This window comes from Pristiophorus japonicus, chromosome 8 (assembly GCF_044704955.1).
Source record: "Pristiophorus japonicus isolate sPriJap1 chromosome 8, sPriJap1.hap1, whole genome shotgun sequence".
NCBI classification, from domain to species: domain Eukaryota; kingdom Metazoa; phylum Chordata; class Chondrichthyes; family Pristiophoridae; genus Pristiophorus; species Pristiophorus japonicus.
Genome location: NC_091984.1, coordinates 17,612,727 through 17,636,107, shown reverse-complemented (window position 1 = coordinate 17,636,107; position 23,381 = coordinate 17,612,727). Strand labels below are relative to the sequence as shown.

At 43.8% G+C, this 23,381-nt stretch overlaps 1 protein-coding gene across 1 annotated transcript in view; it reads left to right on the top strand.

Moving 5' to 3' along the window:
* The window catches only part of gipc2 (GIPC PDZ domain containing family, member 2), an 86,749-nt gene that overhangs the window by 40,269 nt on the left and 23,099 nt on the right, over positions 1–23,381 (top strand). The window contains exons 2-3 of the mRNA XM_070886524.1: positions 18,102–18,287; positions 22,007–22,187. Coding sequence (XP_070742625.1) covers positions 18,102–18,287; positions 22,007–22,187 — 367 coding nt within the window. The remainder of the gene's footprint in view (positions 1–18,101; positions 18,288–22,006; positions 22,188–23,381) is intronic.

Genomic DNA, 23,381 nt, shown 5'->3' with positions numbered 1-23,381 from the left:
GATGGGGGAGACTAGAACTAGAGGGCATGATCTTAAAATAAGGGGCCGCCCATTTAAAACCGAGATGAGGAGAAATTTCTTCTCTGTGGGTTGTAAATTTGTGGAATTCGCTGCCTCAGAGAGCTGTGGAAGCTGGGACATTGAATACATTTAAAAGACAGAAATAGACAGTTTCGTAAACGATAAGGGGTTATGGGGAGCGAGCGGGGAAATGGAGCTGAGTCCATGATCAGATCAGCCATGATCTTATTGATTGGCGGAACAGGCTCGAAGGGCTGTAAGACATACTCCTGTTCCTATTTCTTATGTTCTTATGTTACAGCATAGAAGGAGGCCATTTGGCCCCTTGAGCCAGTGCTGGCGTTTATGCTCCACTCGCCTCCTTCTGTCTTTCCTCATCTAAATCAATCCGCATAACACTCTGTTCCCTTCTCCCTCATATGCTTGTCTCTCCTCCCCTTGAATGCATTTATACTATTTGCTTCACCACTAGCCTCTATTTCTTGTCACTTAGCCAATTTCGTATCCATGCTGCCACTGTCCCTTTTATTCCATGCGCTTCAACTTTGCTGGCAAGTCTATTACGTGGCACTTTATCAAACACCTTTTGGAAGTCGATGTACACCTCATCAACCCTCTCTTATCTCATCAAAATTTGGTGCTTTTCTTTTGCAGTGCGACTAAAGTTCATGCACAATCTTGGTGCTGTGCTATCAAAAGAACAAACATTTTACTGTACAGAGGAATATCCGTTATCTGCAATAATGGAGGGGATGCCTTGGAGGATAATGGAAATTAGCATGTAATTGTGATCCCCCAAAGTTTGCGATTTGCATGTACAACACAGCAACGAAGATGAGTGTAATATAACTCAAGAAAAATTACGTCATTTTGTTATCTTTTCATCAAAGTTTTGTCAGTTAATGGAGTGCAGGTCATGTATTAATAGACTTAGTACTGACGACTCCAGCCCTACAACCCTCTGAAAACTCTGTTCCTCCAATTCTGGCCTCTTGTGCATCCCTGAATTCCTTTACCCCACCATTGGTGGCTGTGCTCTCAGCTGCCTAGACCCTAAGTTTTGGAATTCCCTCCATAATCCCCTCTGCTTCTCAACTCTCCCTCCTTTAAGACGCTTCATAAAACCTACCGCTTTGACAAAGCTTTTGGTCACCTGTCCTAGTAAGAACAACTTGTATTTATATAGCGCCTTTAATGTAATGAAATGTCCCAAGGCGCTTCACAGGAGTATTATGCGATAAAAATTTGACGCCGAGCCATATAAATAGAAATTAGCACAGGTGACCAAAAGCTTGGTTAAAGAGGTAAGTTTTGAGGAGCACCTTGAAGGAGGAAAGAGAGGTAGAAAGGTTTAGGCAGGGAGTTCCAGAGCTTGGGTCCTAGGCAACAGAAGGCACAGCCACCAATGGTTGAGCGATTATAATCAGGGATGCTCAAGAGAGCAGAATTATAAAAGCGCAGACATCTCTGGGCGTGGGTGTGGTTGTGGGGCTGGAGGAGATTACAGAGATCGGGAGGGGGCGAGGCCATGGAGGGATTTGAAAATAAGGATGAGAATTTTGAAAACGAGACGTTTCTTAACCGGAAGCCAATGTAGGTCAGCAAACACAGGGGTGATGGTGAGCGGGACTTGGTGCAAGTTAGGACACGGGCAGCCGAGTTTTGGATCACCTCTAGTTTACGTAGGGTAGAATGTGGGAGGCCAGCCAGGAGTGCGTTGGAATAGTCAAGGTTAGAGGTAACAAAAGCATGGATGAGGTTTTCAGCAGCGGATGAGCTGAGGCAAGGGCGGAGACGGACGATGTTACAGAGGTGGAAATAGGCGATCTTAGTTATGCTGCGGATATGTAGTCGAAAGCTCATTTCAGGGTCAAATATAACACCAAGGTTGTGAACAGTCTAGTTCAGCCTCAGACAGGAGTTGGGGAGAGGGATGAAGTCAGTGTCTAGGGAACGGAGTTTGTGGCGGGGACCGAAAACAATGGCTTCGGTCTTCCCAATATTCAATTGGAGAAAATTTCTGCTCATCCACAACTGGATGTCGGACAAGCAGTCTGACAATTTAGAGACTGTGGAGGGGTCGAGAGAAGTGATAATGAGGTAGAGCTGGGTGTCATCACTGACGCTGTGTTTCCAGATGATGTCGCCAATGTGTAGATGAGCAATAGGAGAGGGCCAAGGATAGATTCTTGGGGGACACCAGAGGTAACGATGTGGGGGCGGGAAGAGAAGCCATTGCAGGTGATTCTCTGGCTACGATTCGATAGATAAGAATGGAACCAGGCGAGTGCAGTCTCACCTAGCTGGATGATAGTGGAGAGGCGTGGGAGAGGGATAGAGTGGCCAAGCATGTCAAAGGCTGCAGAGAAGTCAAGAAGGATGAGGAGGGATAAGTTTACCTTTGTCACATTCACAAAGGATGTTATTTGTGACTTTGAGAGCTGTTTCGGTATTATAGCAGACATGGAAACAGGATTGGAGGGATTCAAATGTCGAATTGTGAGAAAGATGGGCACGGATTTGGGAGGAGACAACACGGTCAAGGACTTTGGAGAGGAAAGGGAGGTTGGAGATGGGGAGGTAGTTTGCAAGGACGGAGGGATCGAGGGTTGTTTTTTTTTAGGAAAAGGGTGGCGATGGCAGATTTGAGGGAGAGGGGGACAGTACCTGAGGAGAGTGAACGGTTAACAATGTCAGCTATCATGGGAGCCATTAAAGGAAGTTGGGTGGTCAGTAGTTTGGTGGAAATAGGGTCAAGGGAGCACGATGTGGGTATCGTAGAAAGGTTGAGCTCGGAAAGGTCATGAGGGGAGATCAGAGAGAAATTGGAGAAAGATGTGAGGTCAGGGCTAGGACAGGGGGCTTCCTTCATGTTAGTTTGGCCTGGTGAGCTAGGGGAAGGAAGAGAAGAGGCAGAGGCGGCCGAACTGATGGTCTCAATCTTAGAGGCAAAGAAGTCCATGGACTCCTCACACTTGTTGTTGGAGGCGAGTGTGGTGGAGACAGGGGAGAGGTGTTTAAGGAGACGGTTAGCAGTAGAGAATAGTAGCCGGGAGTTATCTTTGCATTTCAGAATGATCCTGGAATAGTGAGCAGTTTTGGCAGACAAGAGTAGGATCCGCTAATGTTTTGTGGTCCAGCCAGATCTGATAGTGAATGGTTAAACCACTTGTCCACCACGTCCGTTCAAGTCTGCGTCCCTTGTACTTAAGGGAGCAATGATCAGGGCTGTACCGGGGGAACGGCCAGGGTGAGAGTGAGTAATTGTTTTAACAGGGACTAAGGCATCAGAGGTGGTGGTGAGAGTGTGACTGAGCAGATCGGTAGCTGCAGAGATGTCGTGATTAATGGAGGTCTAAAGGCTGGACAATTGTTGATAAATGCAGTTGTAAGAGAGTCGGGAGAGTTTTTTTTTACAGGGGCGGACACAGAAGAGGTAGGGTTGGGGGGAGGTGGAAGGGGGATGTGGGTAGAGAGCGATACGAGGAAATGGTCAGAGATGGCCATATCTGTGATTGACACGATGGGAGTAGCTAGGTCATGAGAGATGGCAAGGTTGAGGGGGTGGCCGTGAATATGAGTTGGGGAGTTCACATGGAGAGAGAGATTAAGCGAGAATAGGAGGCTAGTGAACTCAGGAGCGAGAGCATGATGGAATTGAGATGGAGGTTGAAATCACTGAGGATGAGAAGTCATTCCGTGCAGATGGAGGAAAGCAGTGAAGATATCTCGTTAATAAAACGTTTATTGTACTTGGGTGGGCGGGAGAGAACGAGAATTTTAAATGAGAGGTGAGGGGGTGGGATAGGGTGAGATGGAGGAGGAGGTGCTGGAGGAGTCGGGGAAAGACCAAGGTGTGATTTGCTGATGAGAGCCACATCGCCACCATAACGGTCTGAGCGGGACAAGTGCTGGAATGTGTAGCCAGGCAGGAGGCTTCATTTAAGAGTCATCACCCCTCAACCAAGTTTCCGTCAGGGCCATGATGTCGATGCCATCATCCACGATAAGCTCATGGATGTATCTCCTTCTGTGGCTCGGTGTCGAATTTTGTTAGTTAACCACTCTGTGAGGGCCCTTGGGACATTTTACTATGTTAAAGGTGCGATATAAATGCAAATTGATATTGTTGACTCTGCTGGATTTCACCGTAAAACTGTACTCCAAGGCTGAGCCGAACGGTTACATCTGCCCAGTGATGTCATTGGGATATCACTAAAGCATAATTTAGAGCATGCCATCTTTCCCAACATACCCTTTACTCCTCTGTGTTGGCTTGCCTGCCTCCATCCATCATCTGCTTCCAGTTTCCAGGTCTGTTTCTCTAAAACTGTTAAAGAACTAGCCCCCCCCATCTGGTGGCTGCAGTCTGAGTCGCTGTGCGCCACGTGGCCTTGGTCTCGCCCGGCTGAGTTGGAATTTAACCATATAGCTCCCAGCATACCACACCAGTAAGTTTCCCGCTCCTTGTCCAGTTGGCCCACTAGACTGTTGTCTTGCAGAGCTATCTGGAGCTGGATTGGAAGAATCTCCGTTCCCAGTGATGGGTCTCATTTTTGAGTCGACCATTAATGAGCTAGGCTGGCATATTCTAGAGACCTGTTTGGCTCGGTGATTAGGTTACCAAGTCTGCCATAGAGGGTAGACTCAGTTTCCAGTCTTTCATCTCCAGCTGCATAATGTTAAGGTAAAGTACCGTGCCTTCAGCTGCCTAGGCCTAACCTCTGGAATTCCCTCTCTAAACCTCTCTACCCCTCTCCCTCCTTTTTAAGACACTCCTTAAAAACCTAATCCTTTGACCTAAATTTTGGTCACCTGTCCTAATGTATCCATCTTTGGCTTGGTGTCAATTTTTGTCTGGTAACGCTCCTGTGAATTGCCTTGGGACGTTTTACGATGTTAAAGGTGCTATATAAATGCAAGTTACTGTTTGTAATTACAGATCCATCACTGGAGGTGGCGATTGGAGAATTTGAACTGCTTTGAGAATATTGTGCCAGATTATTATTGGATTAAACATATTTTTTGCTATAGCATGTTGGCACCAAAATACTAAAATGCCCAGTGATGCCATCCAATAATAATTATTGTGAACTCTCAAGTGCATTGTGCTGAAATGTGGTATAATATTGATTACATTGTTTCATGTGAAGCACAGCTGAGGGTTGCATCTGTAGCAGAAGGGAGCACAGGTTCAAACTCTCAAAAGGCATTCTTGATATCAGCAAGTTCTTCAAACTGAGTGACCAGCCCCTGAAGTGGAGTTTCAGGTAGGGTAGCGGAGGCAACATTTGAGTCATTTAAGAAACGGATGGATGATGTGATGAGGTGGGTGCTGTGGGTTCCCTCTCAATGCTACGGGCTTGGATGGATCGAATGGCTTTCCTCATCTGTAACTATCTTGTGATCCGTCTCCTATCACCTTTCAACCATACAAACTGCTAGCATATTTATTTTGACTTGTGTAAAATGTCAAGAATATGATTTGCTTTAACTTCTAAATAATTCCAGCAAATATACTTGGTGTGTTCAACTTCATTACTTTAAGAATGTCAGGATCACTAGTGTTAACTTTATTTGAGCTTTATTTTTAAATTAGCAGGGACTGCTACACAAGGAAAGGCAAAGAAGTCCTTTGTGATGACTATGATAGGAATGGAGTATAGAGAGGATGCAGTGATTTCTCTATAATGGATTATACTGGTTGTGTGACATAGTTAAGTGTTTACTCAACTCGTAATATTCTATGGCAAGTGTCTTTATTTTGGTATTATGTTGGAGTTCTTGTTAAAGAGATCATTCAGCTTCCCTTAGCTCAGCTATCCAGAATTTTAAAAAAAAAAAGTACATTTCCCATCTTGAATGAATTAAGTGCTTGCCTCCATTACCCTACCCAGATCATCCAGAGTGTTGATTACTCCTGCAGGAAGATAGCTTCCCAACGTCCCCCAACACTGCTCTGGTTTTACCTTACCTGTGATATCTAATATCTTCTGTACCGTCCTCTCAGTCACTTCCTTTCCCTAGTCTTTCCTTGTAACTGGCGCTTTACGAGGGATGAGCAGCGTGCACAACCTGCCCCCCCATGATCTGGGCACAGAGACCAATTGCTGTATCCCTGTTGTCGCCCTGACCCGAGAGTTCGCTCAGCACAGATCAGAGACAGCCCTTGGGGCCCCTTCCTCATCAGTCTGGCTCGGGACCACAACACACCGGGACCTTATCCATTGAATTAATTGGAGCTCCCGGTTTCTTATTGCGTCAAGTGGAGAATTAGTTCCAAGTCGCATTGGTGGGACTCCAATCTGAATTTTGTGGAGTACATTCGTTATATTAGTAACAGAAGTTCGTTAATTTGGGATGCATTAATGTCACATTATGCACAGTGTCACAAAACTTTGCATTAGATGAGCTGCTGTGTAAAAGTGCCTTGCACCTATGGGACCTGGGTTCATGGACTGATGGGATGAAAGCCATCGCCCGCTGCTTGGCTGTAAGGATGCTGTGTGAAAGGAGTTTGGGTCGTCTCGGTCTGGTTGTTGGAGGGAATGGGCCTCCTGTCTGTAGTTTGTCATTAATTGACAGAATGGCTGGTGTGAGAAACAGAAGATTGCTACACTAACTTAGGAGTGCTTGGTGCTGACTGGCTGCCTGAAATGGATTTCACACTCCAGCACTAATGTCCCTCCCTTTGATGAGCATGAAAAGCCTTAAATCAATTGTTAATGGGATAGCTTTTGCATTGAGGCACATGTTCTGGCCATCTAAAAGCTCTTCTCTTTGTTCTGTTAACACTGTTTGCATTAATATAGCTCCTTTCACATCAATACCTGAGTACTACACAGAATTAATTATTTGTAGGGTGCAGTGACTGTTAGGTCCTCAATCTTAAACAGGTTGCGTATTTTATTTTTATTCTCCTTGAGGGAACAAGAGGTCAGGCCATACTAGATTTAGTAATGAGCCAGACTAAGTTAATAATCTAACAGTAAGGGAGCATTTATCTAACTGCGATCATAATATGATCGAATTCGATGTTGAGATTGAAAAGGAGAAACTTAACAGTTACTAAAATTCTAGATTTTGCGAAGGCTAAGGTTAACAGGATGAGACAGACTGAACCCGCCCCCCCCCCCCCCGAGATATCTGCGCTCCTCGAATTCTGGCCTCTTGAGTATTTGATTTTAATCGCTCAATCGTTGGTGACCGTGCCCTCAGCCTTCAAGGCCCAAGGCTCTGGTTTTCCCTCCCTAAACCTCTCTGCCTCTACCTCTCTTTCCTACTTTTAACACGCTCCTTAAAACCTCCCACTTTGATCAAGTGTTTGGCCATCTGCCCTAATTTCTCCTTGTGTAGCTCGGTGTCAAATTTTGTTTTATAACACTTCTGTGACATGCCATGGGTTGTTTTACTACATTAAAGGTGCTATATAAAGACCGGCTGTTGTTGAAGACAGCAAACTGGTCAAACCTGTTATTGGGTGAATCTACAGATGAAAAGTGGGGTTCATGAAAGCATTTAGCTTAATTCAGGACCGGTATATACAATTAAGGGAAAAGAGCTCTACTTACCAAATAAAATAACCACAGTCGACAAGAGAGGTGAAGTAACACAAAACTAAAGGGAAGAGCATATAAAAGTGCAAAGAATAGTGTAGATCCAGGGGACTGGGAGAGATATAAAGAACAGCAAAGGAAGTCAAAAAAGATATTAAGAGCTGCTAAAAGGAATACGAAAATAAACATGAGATATCAAGAGTAACACAAGTGTTTACAATTATAGAGGAAAAAGGATAGTCGAGGGTAATGTGAGCCCTATAAAAACAGATGCGGGCAATATTGCAAATTAAAATTGAAATAGCAGACTTGAGTAATTACTTTGTGTCAGTCATCACAGTAGAGGAAGAGGATAATATACCTGACATTCCAGGGAAATTAATAATGTATCAAAGAGTGGAAATCACTAAAGTTAAAGTAAGCAGGGAAACCGTATTAGAAAAAATAATGGCACTAAAGACTGAGAAATCTCCAGGACCTGCTGGTTTCCACCCCAGGGTTTTAAAGAAAGTAGGTGAGGAAATTGCAGATGCTTTAGCCACAATCTTTCTCTCGATTCAGGAATTGTCCCTTTAGATTCAAAAATTGCAAATTTAACTCCATTATTTAAGACAGTTTTGGTCTCCTAACCTGAGGAAGGACATTCTTGCTATTGAGGGAGTGCAGCGAAGGTTCACCAGACTGATTCCCGGGATGGCGGGACTGACCTATCAAGAAAGACTGGATCAACTGGGCTTGTATTCACTGGAGTTCAGAAGAATGAGAGGGGACCTCATAGAAACATTTAAAATTCTGACGGGATTAGACAGGTTAGATGCAGGAAGAATGTTCCCAATGTTGGGGAAGTCCAGAACCAGAGGTCACAGTCTAAGGATAAGGGGTAAGCCATTTAGGACCGAGATGCGGAGGAACTTCTTCACCCAGAGAGTGGTGAACCTGTGGAATTCTCTACCACAGAAAGTTGTTGAGGCCAATTCACTAAATATATTCAAAAAGGAGTTAGATGAGGTCCTTACTACTAGGGGGAATCAAGGGGTATGGAGAGAAAGCAGGAATGGGGTACTGAAGTTGAATGTTCAGCCATGAACTCATTGAATGGTGGTGCAGGCTAGAAGGGCCGAATGGCCTACTCCTGCACCTATTTTCTATGTTTCTATAAAGGTGAGAGAGAGAAATCAGGAAATTATAGACCTGTTAGTCTCCTATCTGTTGTAGGAAAGTTATTGGAATTTATAATTAAGGACAGAGTAACTGAGCACGTACAGCAATTTGAACTGATTAGAGAGAGCCAACATGGATTTGTAAAGAGTTGGTCATGTCAAAGATAATGGGACTAAAGGCAGATAAATCCCCTGGACCTCATGGCTTGCATCCTAGGGTCTTAAGAGAAATAGTGGCAGGGATTGTGGATGCATTGGTTGTAATTTACCAAAATGTCCTGGATTCTGGGGATGTCCCAGCAGATTGGAAAACTGCAAATGTAACGGCCCTATTTAAAAAAAGGAGGCAGATAAAAAGCAGGAAGCTACAGACCAGTTAGCCTAACATCTGTGGTTGGGAAAATGTTGGAGTCTATTATTAAAGAAGCAGTAGCAAAACATTTGGTGAAGCAAAATTCGGTCAGGCAGAGTCAGCATGGATTTATGAAGGGGAAGTCATGTTTGACAAGTTTGCTGGAGTTCTTTGAGGATAGGGTGGATAAAGGGGAACCAGTGGATGTGGTTATTTGGACTTCCAGAAGGCATTTGACAAGGTGCCACATAAAAGGTTACTGCACAAGATAAAAGTTCACGGGGTTGGGGGTAATATATTAGTTAGTTAATTCTCTATCTATGCTAACAGAAAACAGAGAGTCCGGTTAAATGGTTCATTCTCTGGTTGGCAACCAGTAACTAGTGCGGTGCCGCAGGGATCAGTGCTGGGACCCCAACTATTTACAATCTATTTTAACAACTTGGAAGAACGTAGCCAAGTTTGCTGACGATACAAAGATGGGAGGAAAAGCAATGTGTGAGGAGGACACAAAAAAATCTGTAAAAGGACATAGACAGGCTAAGTGTGTGGGCAAAAATTTGGCAGATGGAGTATAATGTTGGAAAATGTGAGGTCATGCACTTTGGCAGAAAAAAAAATCAAAGAGCAAGTTATTATTTAAATGGAGAAAGATTGCAAAGTGTCGCAGTACAGCGGGACCTGGGGATACTTGTGCATGAAACACAAAAGGATAGAATGAAGGTTTAGCAAATGATCAGAAAGGCCAATGATATCTTGGCCTTTATTGAAAAGGGGATGGAGTATAAAAGCAGGGAAGTCTTGCTACAGCTACAAGATATTGGTGAGGCCACACCTGGAATACTGCATGCAGTTTTGGTTTCCATATTTATGAAAGGATATACTTGCTTTGGAGGCAGTTCAGAGAAGATTTACTAGGTTGATTCCAGGGATGAGGGGGTTGACTTATGGGAAAGGTTGAGTAGGTTGGGCCTGTACTCATTGGAGTACAGAAGAATGAGAGGTGATTTTATCGAAACGTATAAGATTGTGAGGGGGCTTGACAAGGTGGATGCAGAGAGGATGTTTCCACTGATGGGGGAGACTAGAAATAGAGGGCATGATCTTTCGAATAAGGGACCGCCCATTTAAAACAGAGATGAGGAGGAATTTCTTCTCTGAGGGTTGTAAATCTGTGGAATTCGCTGCCTCAGAGAGCTGTAGAAGCTGGGACATTGAATACATTTAAGACAGAAATAGACAGTTTCTTGAGCAACAAAGGATTATGGGGAGCGGGCAGGGAAGTGGAGCTAAGTCTATGATCTTATTGAATGGCGGAGCAGGCTCGAGGGGCTGTATGGCCTACTCCTGTTCCTATTTCTTATGTTCTTATGTTCTAACGAACCCAATTGAATTTTTTGAGGAAGTAACTAAAGTAATAGACAGAGAAATGTCTATGGATGTAGTTTATATGGACTTCCAGAAGGCATTCGATAAAGCTCATGGAATTGTGGTTAAGTGGTAGAATACAGTGTAGGGATAATTGGGTATGTACTTGAATTGGAAGGAAGTGACTCGTGATGTCCCACAATGATCTGTGCTGGGGCCTCAAGTATTCACTATATGTTATCCAGGTCATTAATAAATAGAGAGCCATATATCCAAGTTTGCCAATGGTTCAGATTGAATAAACGACATTGTAAGTAGTATAGATGGGAGCAGAAAGTTACAAAAGGACATTGATAGATTAAGTGAATCAGCAAAACTGTGGCAGGTGGATTTCACTCAGGTAAGTGTGAGGTCATCCATTTTGGACCAAAATAGGACAGATCAGAGTATTATTTAAATAGTGAAAAGCTAGAAACAGTGGAGCTCCAAAGAGATTTTGTGGTCCATGTATACACACATCACTAAAATGTGGTGGTCTGGTACAAAAAATAATCAAAAGGCTAATGACATGTTAGCCTTTATAACTGAAGGGTGAGAATATAAAGGAGAGGAATTTTTGTGATGGGTATGCAAAGCCCTGGTTAGATCACATCTGGAGTACTGTGTACAGTTCTGGACACCACACTGTAGAACGGGTATATTGGTCTTGGAAGGAGTGCAGTGCACATTCATCAGAAAGTTACCAGGGCACTAAGGATTAAATTATGCAGAGAGATTACATTAAACTTGACTTGTATTCCCTTGAAAATAGAAGGTTAGGGAGTGATTTGATTGAAGTTTGAATTGGATTTTGAAAGAAATTGCTGGGGTATACGGAGAAGCGTGTTTGTCCGCTGGTGGGCAAGTCTAGGACAAGGGAACGTGATCTTAAAATCAGAATCAGGCCATTCAGAAGTTAGGAAATACTTCTTCACTCAGATTGGAAGAGTATGGAACTCTCCCACAAAAAGCAGTAGATAATTTTAAAATAGATTTAGATAGATCTTTGCTAGTCAAGGGTATAAAAGGATATGGAGCCAAGGTGGATGGATGGAGTTAGGATGCGGATCAGCCATGATCTCATTGAGGCACTGAATGGCCTATTCCTGTTCCTATATTCTGATGTGCAGAAACTTGCAGACCGAGGCCTATAATGCAGATGCTGCTAAATTTGAAATGAGGATGAGGTAAGCAGAAAGTAGTAGTTCTGTTGCCTGTGCCTGCAGCAACAGTGTGCATCATGACGGGTAGTGTTGCCTTTGTTGGCCCTCATGACAGGCTGCTGCTTGTGAGGCCAATACCAACTGAAATTGCTGATCACCTTGACACTGAAGGACTCAATAATGTTACATTTATAAACATAGATGAATAGATCAAGAGTCTATAATGTGAAAGGCCAGGGAGGTGTGCAGGGATGGGAAGAGGGTCAGTTTTAGCTCAGTGTGTAGCACTCTCGCCTGTGAGTTAGGGTTGTTGGCTCAAGTCCTGCTCCAGAGACTTGAGCACAGAACCTAGGCCGATACTCCCAGTGCTGTACTGAGGGAGTGCTGCACTGTCGGAGGTGCCGTCTTTCGGTTGAGCCGTTAAAGCAAGGCCCCATCTGCTTTCTCGGATGGACGTTAAAAGATCCCACCACATTATTTGAAGAGCAGGGGAGTTTTCCCTGATGTCCTGGCCAATGTTTATCCCTCAACCCCTAAAAACAGATCATCTGGTCATTATCTCATTGCTCTTTGTGGGACCTTGCTGTGCACAAATTGACTGCCCTTTTTCTACATTACAGCAGTGACTACTCTTCAACAGTACTTCATTGACTGTTGAGCGCTTTGGGATGTAAAAGGCGCTGTATAAATTTCCATGTTTTATTTTACTGTGGATGTTGACCTGGGTAGGTTTGGAGTCTTTCTAGCCAATGAAATAAATTCTACACCAGATTTGAGCTTGGAGCTATTTCATTAGCTGCCTGGCTCGTTTCTCCTCCCCTTGATTTATGGTCAGAGTCACTGAGATTAGTGCAGTTTTATATTTCTAAGTAGCGTATAATAATTATCAGGTGTTCATTATGCTCTATGCCTGTCTCTGGGTTTTCAATTATTGCGGTGGTCAAATTGATCCGGTGGGCTGCACTTAAACCGCTTCATTCTAATCCCCCTTTGAGCGGATTGAATTGTTACCGGCAGTGTGAAATCTTGCACCCTGTACCAATAAACAAACATGTTTCTGGTGGAGTTTTGAGGCATCTGGTGGTTGTGAAAGGCCCTATATAAATCTAAGTCTTTTCTTACTTTAAGCTCTGGAATTCCCCCTCTAAACCTCTCCATCTGTCTCTCCTTTTAAGGTGCTCCTTAAATCATTCTTCTTTCACCAGCTTTTGGTCACCTGTCCTAACTTCTTTGGCTTGATGTCAATTCTTGTCTGATTACGCTCCTGTGAATCACCGTGGTCCATTTTACTACATTAAAGGCGCTATATGAATGCACATTTATGTTGTTGAATCTGATTTTGTGAGATGCTTTAATGGACTGAAAATGTAGTGGCAAAGCTACGTGAAGTCAGTACTCAACTTGTAATCTGGGCTAATTGCTAGACCCAGGCTACTTTATCTCTTTCCCCCTCCGTTCCCGTCCGTCCGTTTCCCCAACCCCCTCAATCTTATGTTTTTTTTCTCTGTCTCCAATGGCAGCTGGTCATTATTCTGCCATTCACACCCTATCTAGACTAACCTTTTTCTAACTCCTGCCATTACCATTTCAATTAGGCCCATTGAATCTAATCTCTCCTGCCTTCCACCTTATCACAGACCTTCCCTTTTGTTCTTTCTTTCCCCCCTCCCCCTTTCAGTGCTTCTTAAGAATGTGCTCTTTTTGAACATACGGCAGTTCTGACGAAGGGTCGTCGACCTGAAATGTTAACTCTGTTTTTCTCTTCACAGATGCTGCCCGACCCGCTGAGTATTTCTAGCATTTTCTGTTTTTATTTCATATTCCAGCATCCGCACTATTTTGCTTTTGTACTTTATCTCTTGTTAGGGAGAAAGTGTAGGTTAAGATAACTGTGTTTTAAACCCCTGAACTGCAACAATCAGTTCATTAGAGACAGTTGGATTGCAGTGCTGTTTCTTGATAAACTGAAGGGGGGAATTGAGTCGGTGTCCTTCTGCCAGCGAGCATTAGAAGTTGAGCTTGGGTGCAGAGCCCAGGAGGTGTTTGCTGCCTCGCATGTAGATAAAGGAGAGGCACTTCATAGGATTGGGACCCTTCTTTCCAACAGGTGAAAGAAGAAAGATTTGAATTTGTACAGTGCCTTTTATGACATCCGGGCGTCCCAAAGTATTTTACAGCCAATTATGTACTTTTGAAATTGACATCACAGCAAGATCCCAAAAAAGCAATGAGATAATGACCAGGTTCTGGTTTTAGGTGTTGGTTGAGGGATAAATGGCCAGGATGCTGAGGAGAACTCACTCTCTCTTCAAAATAGTGCTATGGGATCTTTAACGTCCACCTGAGAGGGCAGACAGGTCCTTGGTTTAACGTCTCATCTGAAAGACGGCACCTCTGGCAGTGCAGCACTTGAATCCATAACCTTCTGACTCAGACGGGAGCGATCCCTGCTGAGCCACGGCTGACACTGGGACACTGGGACACTTGGCTGTCCCGATGCAATTTCTTAAGGGTTGTCACCTAACCTATTTAGTAGATTGGTAACCAAAACAAGACAAATTGCACTTAACCCTATAATACACTACACTGTTGTGCTAATGTGTTTCTTGTATGATAACTGGCTCCTACTATTGCCATCAGTGAAGGAGCTGTAACCAACGCTGCTTCATCCTATATATCTCAAAGTACTCTGTTCAGATACAAAACCTATGGGAGGACAAAATCTATGATTGTACCAATATACTTTACATAGCTTGTAATAAAAGAGCGAGCAGTACAATGAAGTCTGCATGCATTCTTGTTGCCAAGCATAACTTTATAAATAGTTAAGAAAATCTGTAGTCTGTTCCTTGGGTAAGCACTTGTCAAAACATTTGATATTTTGGGTGTTCTATAAGTCTGGAGACTTGAGTTGTGTGTGTACTCTCTGTAAATACTGAGAGCAAAAGGTCATGTAGGTTTCTGAACATGTTCCCAGAATTGGTGATTTTGGCTATTAATAAATCTTAGTTTGCAGCAATAGTGCTCGTGATTTATTGAATGCAATTTAAGAAATCTCAAATTATAATCTCTCTTAATTTTGAGATTTAGAACGTCTCTATGCTCAAGCATGGTACATTCTTGTTTGCATGTATAGGGATGTGATCGGGGCCCAGGAGAGGCGAGAGTTCGGGGCCCAGAAGAGGCGAGGGCCCGGGGCAGCACGGGCCAGCCCACACTGCGATATGTGTGCGCACTAGGTCCATGCAGCAGAGCAGGCCTATATTCGTCTTGGTTAATCCTTGCCACTGGACCAAGACCGAGCTCTGTCAAGCCCGAGTGGTGGCTGGGGTGCAATGGCCACCAGACGTTTAAAAAAAAAAAAAAAAATCCACACACAGGCATCTTCCACCCTTCAAGATGTAGTTCGGGATTTGGAATATCATTGAAACACCTGTGAACTCATCCCTTTTTGGGGTGGAAGCAAGTTATCCTCGTTTCGAGGGACTGCCAATGATGATGATGATGTATAGACTGCACCTTCCTCCTCCGTTGTCTCTCCTATGTTGCTCAGCTACATGTTGGGACTGCCCTTGTACAGTTCCACCCCTATGTCTCCCAGTGGATCTCTAACAACGGTCTTCAGCTGCCTTGGCCCTACTTTCTGAAACTCCCTACTCAAATCTCTACGCCTGACTTCTCTTGTCCACCATTAACATCTGCCTCAAAACCATCTTTTTGACCACGCTTTCAGTCAGATTATGTGGTTGTGGAGGAGTGGGCGTGCAAGGAGCGGGTTTGATGGTGGATGGGGCAGCTGGTAGTTTCCAATTCATTTTTGTGCTTGTAATGGCCTAATTTGGTGACTCGGTAGAAATCCATTCGAGACTAGATTGGCCAACACTGGGCTTTCATACCCAAACTGAGAGAAAAGAATATCAATAATGCTATTCAATTCAGTTGCTGCTCCGACTTGGAGTTAAAAGCTGGTTTTCCCAGAAACACATCACTATTAAGAATTTCTGTCCTGAGACTTGACGTTAAACATTTGTGACCAGTGACCATGCCAGGCAGGCAGCTGGTGTCTGTGCCGGCACTGAACAATGGAAGTGTCAACAGTTGGTCAATACCCAAAATTTAATTCATTTAAATATAGAAAATCATTTTTGTGAAACCTCCCACTCCAGAGACTTGAGCACAAAAATCTAGGCCGACACTCAGTGCCGTACTGAGTGGGTACTGCACTGTCAGAGTGGCCGTCTTTCAGATGAGACATTGAACAAAGGTCTGCCCTCCAAGATGGATATAAAAGATCCCACAACACTATTTTGACGACGAGAAGGGGAATTCTCTCTGGCGTCCTAGCCAATATTTATTCCTCAACCAACAACTAAAAACAGAGATGATCTGGCCATTACCACATTGCTATTTGTGGGACCTTGCTGTGCGCAAATTTGGCTGCCGTTATAACAACTGCACTTTAAAAGTACTTCCTTGACTGTCAAACACTTTGGGACAAAGTGAAAGGCGCTATATAAATGTAATTATTTCTTCTAATAAATATTAAAAATAATTTTTTAGAAACCATGCAGATCCGTGACACATATCTCATTCTTTGTTTCCACTCTTTCATTGACTGGTTCCTGTACTTTTCCCTACCTGTTAACTTTGTATCTTTTATCTTATTTTTATTTCTTTCCCTTTCTTTGCAATTCAGATCCATTCTTTGTCTTTCTGTTTTGTACGCTTAACTCCTTGCTCCTCAATGTGCTTTTGTTAGTCTCCAATCTTGGTCACCTTTCTCCCGCATCTTCCTCTCTAGCCTCAGACCCATCAATGTGCTTCGCGTTATGGCCCATTATTCTCCTGCACAATAATTCCAGTTGCCCAAAGTTAATCTTCATAGAATTGTGATTTAACATATCTATTTTATTATCAAATGGAGCGTGTAAAACACTCCAGCTACAAGATCCTGTCAACATAGAGCCGCTTAACACATTGCAGGATTCCAAAGGCTTATTAACTAATGTCCTCAAAAGATGCTTTCTAGGCCTCTTTTAGAAAATCAATACCATATTAGCTTGAAATTAGCACAAGAATTTCTAGCATTCTCTCGGATGGAATGTTTTTCTTCGAATAGTTCAGCTCCATTCGTGCTGAGCTGTAAATCTTTGGGCTTGTTCGGAGCTGGTTATGGGCACATGCTGAATTCCTATCTCTGTTCAACTTGCTCCAGTTTGAATCCTATTTTAAGGCGGTCCATGCTTCTGTTTATATTTTGTGTTGTTGTGTTCTTTCCTATTTGTTTGTGTTGATCAAGACTAAGCCCGTTGCTAGTGGAGACTGGAACCCTTTCCATTGTGAGCATCCAAGGTCCACATCAAGCACACTTGGGTCAGGTACTGTAGGTTGTGGACTCCAGTTCCTCTCCAGAGACTTGAGCACAAAATTTAGGCCGACACTTCAGCGCAGTACTGAGGGAGCGCTGCACTTTTGGAGGTGCCATCTTTCGGATGAAACGTTAAACCATGTCTGCCCTCTTGGGTGGACATTAAAAATTCCCGTGGCACTATTTTGAAGAAGAGCAGGGGAGTTCCCTCTGGTGCCCTGGCCTATATTTATCCCTCAACTAACATCACTAATACAGATTAGTTGGTCATTATCTCATTGCTGTTTGCGGAGCTTGCTGTGCGCAAATTGGCTGCCGTGTTTCCCTACATTACAACAGTGAGTTCACTTCAAACATTACTTCATTGACTCTAAAGCGCTTTGAGACGTCCTGTGGTTGTATTTTTTCTGACCCGGGGTAAGGTGCTGACAGCTGAGCCAAACTAATGCAGGAAAAATCTAGTCTTTACTGACTAGCTAACTTGATTATGACAGATAAGCCTCTGACTAATGTATTCTCCCTCTTTGCCGTTTACAGCCATCAAGTTGTCGGTGAATTTGTAGTCATTGCAATTTAATGATTGCTCTGCCTTTGGGATTAATGTGCATGTTAGTGAGCTTAAATTTTCCTGTTAGACCCTTGTATAAAACAATTTAAAAATAACATTTTAAAACAGCAAGACTTTATATTTATATAGCACCTTTATCACAGTAGTAATGTCCTCAGGAGCACAATCAGACAAAAAGAAGCCGAGCCACATAAGGAGATATTAGGACAGGTGATCAAAAGCTTGGTCAAAGGTAGGTTTTAAGAAGCGTCTTAAAGGAGGAAAGAGAGGCGGGGAGGTTTAGGGAGGGAAATCCAGAACTTGGGGCCCAGATAGCTGAAGGCATGGCCGTAAAGGTGGAGCGCAGGAAGTGGGGGATGCACAAGAGTTGAAAAAGCAGAATGGGTTTGAATCTGTTTTGAGTTTTGATAACAGAAAATGCAGGAAATAATCAGCTCGGGGGAGGCTAATGTTTTCCTGTAGGACCTCTGTCTATATTCACCATTGATGTTTGTCCTCCCACACAGATTCTGTTCTGCACGTTGAATACTCACAGAATTGACATGGAGAAACTCCTCGGGGGGCAGATTGGCCTGGAAGATTTTATTTTTGCGCACACAAAGGGTCTCAAGAAAGAAGTGGACGTATTTAAAGCGGAGGAGGCACTTGGATTAACCATAACCGATAACGGTGCAGGATTTGCTTTCATAAAGGTAGGTTTCAATCCGGTATCTGAGCCAAGTGGAGAAAGTAGCTCTGAGTTTGTGACTATAACATTGCGAAAGCATTGTTGCAGCTTTTTCACTGTGGGGATTTCATTTGCCCCGTTGCTTATTTTCTCTGATTAAAACAAGTGGAAGTCTTACAGCTAATGCCAGTGATGTCCTTGGTGAAAGTGCAAAAGGTTCTGTCATTTATACTTTGCAACATTTTGTTCTTTTTTTTTTATTTGTTCAATAATTCTGTAACTTGTTAAAGGAAAGTGGGATCACCACCACCTCCAGGTTCCCCTCCAATTCACACACCATCTATCGCTGTTCCTTCATCGCTGGGTCCAAATCCTGGCACTCCCTACCTAACTGTGGGAGTGCCTTCATCACACAGACAGCAGCAGTTCAAGAAGGTGGCTTACCGCCAGCTTCTCGAGGGCGAGTAGGGAGGGGTGATAAATACCGATCTTGCCAATGGCATCGATATCTAGATAATCAATTAAAAAAACAAATTGGACAAGAAAGCACCTATTGAAGAGCTAGCACGGGCACGATTGGCCAGTTGGCCTCCACCTTCTGTAATTCCTGCCGCTGTTTAACACGCTTCTAGTGTCTCCCGAAAATTGTTTGTGTGTTTGATGGCTCCCCCTCTTGGTAAAACTGTCGGCCGGTGTTTGCGAGTCCTGAGGAAGTTTGACGGCCGCAGACCTTGGCACGATCAGAGTGAGATTTCACGAGCATGAGACTAAAAGCTTTTTGCCTACTTTCCTCTCCATCTCCCCTGAGGTGGCAGTGTTACGTAAGCATGACCATCTCGGAAGGACGTTTGTGCGCTTTGCAAAGGTCAGAAATCTTTATTTAGCTTAATGATGGTAACCCAATACCAAAAAAATCTGCATGGCAGGGTCTGGATGTCGAGCCATTTTTATTGCATGATGCTCTGGAGACGAGAATATTCTCTGGAAGAAGCTGTCTATAGTGCAGCTTGGATTGCACACTTGACTTTTGAGACAATGATTACATTTCAGAAATTCAAGCTATGAAGTGAAGAGAAAGTTGAGTCTGTTCCCTGTGGAAAAAGAGGCCAATGAATCAGGCGAGCTGAGGAGATTTTTATTTACGCAGCAACTTATGATCTGGAGTGCACTGGCTGAAAGGGTAGTGTGAGCAGATTCAATAGTAACTTTCAAAAGGGAATTAGATATACATTGCAAAAGGATACGTTTGCAGAGCAGGGGAATGGGACTAATCGGATAGCTTTTTCAAAGAGCCGGCACAGGCACGACGGGCCAAATGGCCTCCTTGTGTGCTGAAACATTTTCTGATGAAACCTAAAATTACAAGATGGCATTGTGCATGGATGTAAAATACTTTTTCAAAGATACTAATAGATTGGAGGTGGCTGCTAATGAAAAAAAAATCTAAAGTGCGAATGAAGGGACTGGAAATGCAATGTCGGTTTCCTATAGCAGGCTCAAAGCGGAAGGGAAATGTCAGAAGGGTTGGGTGTGGGTGTTTGCGTTTCCAACAGGCAGCTTACGAAGTAAAGTAGCCAGCCAGGCGATCATTGTTAACAGAATAATCACCGCAAAACGTTGGCAAAGGGAAGGAAGTCATTACTTCTCAGTGCTCGCCCTGAGTAATGACCCTTTTTTTTTGTGTACTGCAGTTAGAACAATAATTCTAGATGGAAACAAGGGTGAAGTTGTTTAGAGGCGTGGCAGAATTGCTTTGGTTACGGGGTTGGGGGATGGATGTCATTATTTTGCGGAATAACTTATACGGTTCACTGTGTTACAGGTAGCTGTTCACAGATTTATTAAGCATCTGATAACTATACATCAACAACAATTAAATATGCATTCAACAGTTTTTAACCCGGAGATTCCACACGTTAACAACAAAAAAATCGTTGCTGATCAGGTCTCAGCGAATTCAGAGGTGTCTCTTCCTGCGGCGACAGTTTCATATTGGTTTTCTCCCCAATCCGGTTATGTTTCAGTATAACCGAATGTTCCTTTCATGTTCTCTGTCGATGCCAGCAGTTTTACACATCCCGATTGATCGGCCAATTAAAGCCTGAGGATCTGATAGTCAGTTACAAAACTATCAAAGGCCTTCTAATACTCCCGTGCATCAGTTACTTTCCCAACACCCTCAGCCATATTCCTTTTGATGGATGTAGTATTCCAGAGTGGCCTCTGCAGACAGCCACTCATGTATCAATACAGCCACCTTCACCTTTACAGGAACCTACCCACAATGGAATTATCACGTCTCTCGCGTCCTGTAAAGTTAAAAGCTGAAGAATTAACCCGCCCGCCCCTCTGTCTGCTCGCACATCCGTCCCTTCGTCTGCCCCCCACCCCGCCCATCCCCTCCGTGATACCAGTGTAAAGATGTACTGCAGTGCCATCTAATGGCAGTAAAATGCCATTAACAGACTGTTGTAATTGGAGATCCCTCATGGCTGCATGTTCACAGCTTATTGACTTAAAGTTGAAAAACATTGACTTTGTGAGCATTCTTAATGTATGGGTCTCGACTGTGAGTATCAGTGGACTATTTACCTGAGAGGTCATCACGGCAAAGCTCAGTCCCGGCCTTCCGAGCATTCCACTCAACCCTACTTCGCGGTAGAAAATAGGAGCAGTCGCAGGCCTTTCAACCTGTTGAGCCTGTTCCACCACTCAGTTTGATCAAAGAACCATACAGCACGGAAGGAACCATTTGGCCCATTGTACCTGTATCAGCTCTTTGAAAGATTTGTTCCATTCATTCCGCTGCCCCGCTCTGTCCCCATAGTCCTGCAGATTTCTCCTTTTCAAGTATTTATCCAATTCCCTTTTGAAAGTTACTAATGAATCTGCTTCTGCCACATTTTCAGGCAGTGCATTCCATATTATCATAACTCGTTGCGTTACAAAAAAATTATAATATTTCATAAAAATTACATCAGAATACTCCTGGCTGATCTGTAGCTGAGCTCCATTGACCCGTCTTTGCTCCATGTCCCTCGATATCTTTATTTTACAAAAATGTTGATCTCGATCTCAGTCTCAAACTTCAATTGACCCAGATCAATTTGGCAGGAACATGTTTCAGATTTCCACCACCCTTTGTGAACCCACAGTCCCTTCGAATGTGACGCCCCACTGGAAGTGAGGAGTTGGTGGATCTGCACTGTCATGATCTGATCCAAATTTTGAGGTTTTGTACTTTTGGGGAAAAGATACTGAATGTGGCCCTGTCAGCATTACCCACATCCGAAGAGGTTTAAAAAGAAAATGCACTGCACTGAGCAGTACCGTTGTCTACTGAGGCCACACATTGACCTCATCAATGCTCAACCAATATGTTGGCTTACCTGCCTGATGAAGATTTTACATAAAATTGTTCCGGCTTAAAATAAAAGTATCTTTATTGATGACAACTGTACAGCATCTTTAATTTTGTAAAACATCCCAAGTTGCTTCACGGGGGCATAATCAGCCAATGGTGGAGCGATGGAAATTGGGGATGCACAAGAGGCCAGAATTGGAGGGACGTCGGGATCTCGGAGGGTTGTATTTACCATGAATCAATAATAAGGGGAAATGTTGTAAGATAGGTATCGGGTCTGTTGGCATCTATAAAGCTGGTGTTTCTGGTGTAGCCCTTTTGTCGGAAATAAGTCTTGTTGCTTTACCCTAACCGTCTCCGCGCTCTCTCCTCTTTCCCAGCGCATCAAAGAAGGCAGCATTATCGACCAAGTCAGACTAATCCTCGTCGGCGACCACATCGAATCAATCAACGGCCACGGCGTGGTGGGTTGTCGGCACTACGAAGTGGCCAAGATGCTGAAAGAATTGCCAAAGGGCCAAACGTTCACACTGAAACTGGTAGAAACTACGAAAGCGTTTGGTAAGTTTCAACACGGTGCATGGGAGCACGGACCTCCTCCTCCTCCTCCTCCTCCTCCTCCACCTGCTCTCTCCCCCCGAGCCATGTGCCTCGATCTGTATCTGACCAGTGTAAACGCTATCTGATTTTCAGCCGTGGGCGGCGTCGTGACCGAGGTCGTCTATGTTTTCATCCAGGAGCTTACTGGACCCTCCGAGTTTGTCCTGTCCCCTCTCCCACCAACTAGTCCTTGGGTACGGTAGTGTAGTGGTTATATTACTGGACTAGTAATCCAAAGGCCTGGACTAATATTCCAGAGGACATAGGCCATATTACGTATGGCCTATTCCTGCTCCAATTTTTTGCGTTCTTACCAAGGTCGTGAGTTCAAATCTCACCATGGTAGTTCGAGAATTTGAATTCAGTTTATATTAAATAAAAAATCTGGAAGCAAAAATGCAGGTATAAGTAAAAGTGTCTGTAAAGCTGTCTGATTGTCATTTAAAAAAGAAAATGTAACTGGTTCACTAACATCCTTTAGGGAAGGAAATGTGCCGTCTTTACCTGGTCTGGTCTACGTGTGACTCAAGTCACACAGCAATGTGGTTGGCTCTTAAACTGTCTGAGCGAGCCACTCAGTTGTATAAAACTGCTGTGCAGCGGTACAGGAAGTCTGCCCACCACCACCTTCTCAGGGCAACTTAGGATGGACAATCAATGCTGGTTTTGCCAGCGACGTCCACACCTTGTGCTTTCGCCTGTGTCCCCCACACCCCCCAACACTGCCGCGCTCTCCCTCAGGCCCCCCCCCCCCGCCATGCTCTCCTCTTCACCCCCCCCCCCCATTTCAACCTGTATTGAAAACAATATGCCAGCTTTATATTTCTCTCCGAAAAGTATCTCGTTTCCTATATTTTGCATACTGACGACTGTGGATAATTCCTACAACATTTGAAAAGGATCACCGATAGAAAAGCAGAACCCTTATCTGTGTAATAGTGGTAACAAAGGAATTTTGTAGTATTTGCACATTCATTTCCAGATTCAACTGTTAACTGAACAACTTTGCTTGAAAGTTCAGAAAACTTCAAACACATGTTCTGGCGGTGAATGCGGGTGAACATTACGGGATTTACAATATTTCTTCAAACGTTGGCACCAGCCACATACACAACCTGGTACTCCCAACTTAAAAATAGAAACACAGAAAATAGG